Source organism: Spermophilus citellus (genome assembly GCF_964194105.1).
Source record: "Spermophilus citellus genome assembly, chromosome: 4".
Taxonomy (NCBI): Eukaryota; Metazoa; Chordata; class Mammalia; order Rodentia; family Sciuridae; genus Spermophilus; species Spermophilus citellus.
In genome coordinates, this window is record NC_138185.1 from 68,260,107 (window position 1) to 68,266,636 (window position 6,530).

A 6,530-nucleotide genomic window follows, 5' to 3' on the forward strand; every position below is an offset into this window, starting at 1 on the left:
CAAAGAGCCAGACTATGTTTTTCTTTATTTTCTTTCTTTATTTTTATGTGCCGCTGAGGATGGAACCCAGTGCCTCACACGTGCTAGGGAAGCGCTCTACCACTGAGTTACAAACCCGCCCCAGACTGTTGTCCTTCTTGAACCCTCACTGAAGCACACTGAATAAGGACTGTGATGCGGAATGAAGCTCTTCATACCAGTCTTTCTCTGTGCCATAATTTCGGTTCCAAGAGGAACCAGTCTGTGGCAGCTTGTTAGAATCAGAGCCTCTCCAATCCCTGGGCCTCCGAGGCGCAAGGAGGCGCTGTAAACGCTCCAATCCAACTCCCACAGTCCCCAGCGCCATCTGCGCGATGGGCTCTGAAGCAGCGCAGCTGCTGGAGGCTGCAGACTTCGCGGCTCGGAAGCATAAACAGCAGCGTCGGAAGGATCCAGAAGGGACCCCCTACATCAACCACCCCATCGGTGGGCGCGTCGATCAGGGAGCACCCCTAGCGGCGCCTGGGGGTGGGGGTGGGTACTATGAAGGGCGTGCACCTCATTGAGCACCTACTTTGTCCCAAGCTTTGTGTCAGACACTGTTTGTGCGGTATGATTTAAGCCTCACAACAACCCGGGGCAGCAGGCATGATTATTCCCTTGGTTCGGTGAACACCCCAAGAGAATAAGGGACTCGCTCAAGGTCACTCATCTAGTGAAGGGCTACATCTGCCTCTCCAAAATCCAAAACAGTGAGGCTGTCTCCGATCCTAATTCCTGCTTTGCCCTGCCAGGTGTGGCTCGTATCCTGACCCATGAGGCGGGAATCACTGACATTGTGGTCTTACAGGTAACTTTACCCCTCTCTGCCAGCAGGTCAGGGTGGGGATCAGAGGTCCCTTTCAGCAATGGGCACCCCTTGGTTGACATCACAGGACTGAAAGGGAGCCTGTCCCCAGGCGGCCCTGCTTCATGACACAGTGGAAGACACAGACACCACCCTGGATGAGGTGGAGATGCACTTTGGGGCACAGGTGCGGCGCTTGGTGGAGGAGGTAACAGATGACAAGACTCTACCCAAGCTGGAGAGAAAGCGGCAACAGGTGGAGCAGGCACCTCACAGCAGCCCAGGGGCCAAACTGGTGAAACTGGCAGACAAGCTGTACAATCTGAGGGACCTGAATCGCTGCACCCCTGAGGGTATGTTTCCCCACTGGTTCTGAGGGAACATGAAGAGATGTCCCCCTTTAAAAATCACAAGTTAGTCATATCAGTGGGGGGGGGGGGGCGGGGAGGTCTAGGCATTCTCAATTCCCCAAACTAATCCTACTAGAATAGTCTTCTTTCGTAAGGTGAAAATACAATAGCTGGGCCAAGAGGAAGATTTCAAGACAAATCATTCCGTCAGGAATTCATCTCATGGCCCTGTACCAAGCCCTCCAATAAGTAGGCAAAAGGCAATGTTGTCCTTGGCATCACACTAGCAGGTTTCTGTCCACTCTTATGCAGGATGGTCAGAACATCGAGTCCAGGAATACTTCGAATGGGCAGCACAGGTGGTGAAGGGGCTTCAGGGAACAAACCAACAACTGGAAGAGGCTCTAAAACAGCTGTTCAAGGAACGTGGGCTGACACTCTGAGCAGTGCTGGGAGCCATGGGTGGTACTGACTCCAGCCCTCTCATGCCAGACCGGATTCATATTTAAGTTTTTCAGTGCCTCCTGATCTCCTTCCATGCTTCACTCAGCCCAGATATTGAAGGTTAAAAATACTTGCTTTTTCTTACTCTGAAGGTTTCCCACCAACTAAACTGAGCCTGGAATGTGGGAAGCAGATGTACTCCCTCCATTTCTAACCCAGTCACTGCCTTCTCCTAAGTCCTGGGTCTGTTTACTATTTTGCATGGTGGGATCTCTAGCCCCTTAGAGACCTGTGCTTGTATAAACACTGGTTTAGATGTCATCATGGAAAATAAAGAAAGGCGGGTAAAGTTTTAAGTTGCTCTCCTCCTTCCCCAGCCTCCTCAGTAGACACTGATATGTTGTAGGCTTGTCCTCCACAATGCAGGTTTCCAAAAATGTGTCCCCGGTGTCAGCTCCTTCAGATTGAGGGCTTCAACCCCTGGAGCCTGGCTTCCTTCTCACAGCTGGGCTGTGTCATTATCAGGGTCAGATTACGAGAAAGGGCCTTCATTAAAATAACTAGAAAGTAATACCAGCGCTTACTGGAAATCCTGCCTGGGCACTGAGAGGCCGAAGACCCAACAGGAGAAGGCCAGTGGGGGACTTCTATTCTCCACCCTAGACCGCCAGGTGATGGGCAGTCCTATGAATCGCTCTAAGAAATTGGGTGTTCCCGCGGTTGCTAAGCAACAGGAACTTCCGGACGCCCCGGAAGTGGCCTTGGGGAGGCAGTTCCGGTGAGCGAAGCTGTTGTTGGTTGGCTGATCAGTGCTAAGCAGCTGGGGGGTTTTTTAGTTGTCTTGAAAAACAGTCAAACTTGGGACTGTTTCACCTAGGACCATGGTGGTTATTTATCCAAATGAAGGTACCAGTCAGTTATAGGGTTCCTCGAAAAAAGTAGATGAAGGGCAACAAAAAAGCTGACCTTGAAATAAAACTCCCAGGTTTTGATCGACGTTCAGCGTGATCCTCTTAAAGCAGACCAGGGTATGGTACATTTTGGTTTTAATTTAAAAATCAGTTTTGCGTCGGGCACAGTGGCCCACCCCTGTAATCCCAGCGACTCCTTAGGCTGTGAAGCAGGAAGATCTCAAAATTCAAGGCCAGTCTGGGCAACTAAGCGATACCCTGGAGCTGGGGGTTCAGTGGTTCAGTCCCCAGTACCCCCCAAAAAAAATTTTGCGGAAGCGCAATTGCAAGATTTTTTTTTAACTTCCTTACATTTAAAATATTAACAGAAGTTTGCACGCAGTTCACAATAACCAAATTAGGGAATCAGCCCACATGCCTATCACAGGTGGATAAAGAAAAGGTGAAATATATACATAATGGAGTTTTACTCAGCTATAAAGAATGAAATTGTGACATTTGCTGATATGTGGATGGAACTGGAGAAAATGCTAAGTGGAATAAATCAGTCAAGGTCTAATGTTTTCTTATATGCAGAAGCTAGAGTAAATAAACAGGAAAATGGAGAGGGGAGGCACCATGAAAATGGGAGATCAGTGAGGAGGAACAGTGGAATGAGGTTGACCAGATTGTGCTGTGTGTGTGAATGTGCTGCAGTGAAGTCTATGTGTAAAGTGTCAATTTATAAAAACAATAAATAGATGGGGTGAAATGGAGTAGAGAAGAAGGGAAATGTACTAGGGACTGAAATGGGTCAACTTCTATTCCACACGTGTGATTATGTCAAAATGAACCTATTATATGTAGCTCTAATACTCCAATAAAACCGTAAGCCTGCAGTTTTTAAGTGATTTGAAGTTAAAAATTTTAAAGTTTTAGGACGTTTAATAAACATTGATTCCCTCTGTACCTTTAGAATGCCAAGATGAAGACTGTCACAAGGTAACTTTTTTTTTTTTTCTTTTTTTTTGTATCAGGGATTGAACTCTGGGGCACTCAACCACTGAGCCATATCCCCAGCCCTATTTTGTATTTTATTAAGAGACAGGGTCTCACCGAGTTGCTAAGCACCTCGACAGTGCTGAGGCTGGCTTTGAACTAGCGATCCCCCAGTCTCAGCCTCCCAAGACACTGGGTTTACATGTGTGCACCACCAGGCCGGGCACAAGGTAACATTTTTAAAAGTTACTTCATATGTTTTTATAGACATCAGAAAAAAAAAAATTTTTTTTAAAGAGGTGTCTGGCTGTGTTACCCAGGCTGGCCTTGAACTCATGGGCTCAAGATCCTCCCATCTCAGTCTCCAGAGTAGCTGGGATTATAGGCATTCACCACTGCACCAGGCAAAAAGGTTTTCTTTTGTTTGGGGTTTTCTTTTGGTGCAGTGGATCAAACCCAGGGACTCCTGCATGCTAAGCACACACTTTATCACTGAGCTACACCCCCAGCTCTTAAAGAATTTTAAGTGGGCTGGGGATGTGGCTCAAGCGGTAGCGCGCTCGCCTGGCATGCGTGCGGCCCCGGTTCGATCCTCAGCACCACATACCAACAAAGATGTTGTGTCCGCCGAGAACTAAAAAATAAATATTAAAAATTCTCTCTCTCTCTCTCCTCTCACTCTCTCTTAAAAAAAAAAAAAGAATTTTAAGTTACAGTAAAAATGTAAGAAAATCTACCATCTTAGCCATTTTTAAGTGCACAGTAGATGGAATTAAGTAGATTCACATTGTGCCAGGATGGTGATGCACATCTGTATTCCAAGTGCCTTAGGAGGCCAAGACAGGAGGATCTCAAGTTTGAAGCCAGTCTCTGTGCAACTTAGCAAGACCCTGTCTCAAAAATAAGGGCTAGGGATGTAGCTCAGTGGTAGAGCACCCATGAGTTTAATACTCAGTACCAGACACCCCATGGGTTTAATCCCCAGTACCAGACACAAAAAGGAGAAAAATATGTATATTCACATTGTTGTATAACCATCACTACCATCCAGCTTCAGAATTTTTTTCATCTTAAGTTTATTTTTTTGTGTGTGTTCTATAAGTGATTGGAGCTTTACCACTAAAGTAAATCTGCATCCCCAGTTTTGTTTTTTTTTTTTTTGGTATGGGTAGGGCATGAGGCCTTTTACAAGATCCTTTATCTTATTCACCAGGAAGAAGCCCTTAAGACCTAATAATTTCCCAAGGCCCCACCTCTTCATATTGTTGCACTGGAGATTGTTTCAACATGAATTTTGGAGGGACACACATTAAAACCATAGCATTACATTCTTACAAGGAAATCTTTCTTCTGGGGGACCTTCTCAAGTCCTCAACCCTGTTGTCAAATCTTCAATCCTTGTTACATTCTAGATACCTAGGAATCCTCACCCCCAGCTGTGGCGTCCAGTGCCAAGGCTACTTTAATTATATGGAGTTCACGTTTAGTTCAGGTTTATTCTCTACTTGGGAGGTCCAAAGTCAGTAGCCAATTTGGATGAACACTTTGTATCGCCCTATTGGTCCTGGCAATTATGATCTGGATTTTTTTTCCCACTGACCTAAGTTGAGTTATGCTTCAAGGGATCTGTCATCTCTTACTGAAACTTGCCCCCTGAATGTCCTTTGCACACATTTTCGTTAGGGAAGAACAAAGTTTTATGTTTTTGGTACCAGGAATTGAAACCAAGGATGTTTACCCACTGAGCCTCATCCCCAGCCCTTTTTATGTTTTGATACAGGGTCTCCCTAAGTTGCTGAAGCTGGCTTTGAACTTGCAATCCTTCTGCCTCAGCCTCCTGAGTCACTGGGATCACAGGCATGCACCATCCTTCCCAGCAAGAACAAAGATTTTGTTGGGAGATCTTTATCTTGGACGATCTCATTCCTACTACTCTAGAGTGACCCACAACCCCAGTGCTATTTCCTTTTGCTGACCATAATCACATCAGGCAGGTCAAGTTCTGGCTAAAGATGTTATCTGCACAGGTGTTCAAGGTTACAATCATGCCCTACGCAAGCCACATCTGAACACTGGGCCTGGTTCTTTCTGCATGGAAAGACCCAGCTCTTTGCCTGTGCCTGCCTTTCTTTCCATGCTTCCAACTAGACATACAACTCTTTCCTCTTCAAAAGAAATGTGTGGTTCTAAGTAGATGAAGGTTGCAGAAAGCAATCAAATCTTACTTCTGGGTGAAGTTACTTCTGGTTCTAGGTTTGATTAAAACCGTAAGCCTCAGTGCTGGAGCTCCATGATTAAGGGTTGTTGCTTGCTTTAAAACAGTAGGCCCAGGGCTGGGTTTGTGGTAGTGGTAGAGCGCTCACCTACCATGTGTGAGGCACTGGGTTCAATCCTCAGCACCACATAAAAATGAAACATATTGTATCCCACTTACAACTAAAAAATTAAGAAACAAAACAGTAGGCCCATTTACAAATCTTGTGCTCACAAGAATCAACTGGATGCTTATTCAAAATGCAAATTCCAGCCTGGTACAATGGTGTATGCCTACAATCCCACTGGCTCAGCACCTCACTGAGGCCTGGTTGGGCAATTTAGTGAGACCTCGACTCAAAAATAAAAAGGTTTGGCATGTAGCTCAGTGGCATAGCACCCCTGGGTTTTTAATCCCCAGTACCCCTCTATCAACAATAACATTCTTTGGTGTCGTCTCTTGCTCCCAGACAGGTTCAAAGGTTGTACCCTATGCACTAAAACAGGCTTTTGTTTCTTGCTACTGTTGCAGCATCAGACTTAGGACAGCTGTGGCTCTGCTCCAGACATTATTGAAACATCCAGAACAAAGGAGAAGCCCTATTTAGGATAAGACAGAAACCCATACTTCCAACTAGGAACTCTGATGATCCCTGAACCACTTTTTTTTTGGACATTGAACCCAGGAGAGCTTTACCACTGAGCTAGGTCCCTGGCCCTTTTTTGTTTAGAGACAAATTGCTGGGGCTGGCCTTAAACTTGGAATTC

General features: G+C 45.9%; 1 protein-coding gene across 1 annotated transcript; it reads left to right on the forward strand.

Moving 5' to 3' along the window:
- The first annotated feature begins 313 nt into the window (after positions 1 to 313).
- Positions 314 to 1,974, forward strand: HDDC3 (HD domain containing 3). The gene is made up of 4 exons (XM_081290896.1): positions 314 to 465; positions 774 to 829; positions 939 to 1,179; positions 1,489 to 1,974. Exons 1-4 carry the CDS (start codon positions 354 to 356, stop codon positions 1,617 to 1,619), a joined length of 540 nt encoding a protein of 179 aa, XP_081147022.1. The 5' UTR covers positions 314 to 353; the 3' UTR covers positions 1,620 to 1,974.
- The last annotated feature ends 4,556 nt before the right edge of the window (positions 1,975 to 6,530 follow it).

Bases quoted from the DNA above. Each gene is read 5' to 3' on its own strand.
- HDDC3 (XM_081290896.1), top strand. From the start codon at position 354: ATGGGCTCTGAAGCAGCGCAGCTGCTGGAGGCTGCAGACTTCGCGGCT. The intron at 830-938 runs GTAACTTTACCC...GCCTGTCCCCAG, and splicing joins CTGACATTGTGGTCTTACAG to GCGGCCCTGCTTCATGACAC. The intron at 1,180-1,488 runs GTATGTTTCCCC...ACTCTTATGCAG, and splicing joins GAATCGCTGCACCCCTGAGG to GATGGTCAGAACATCGAGTC.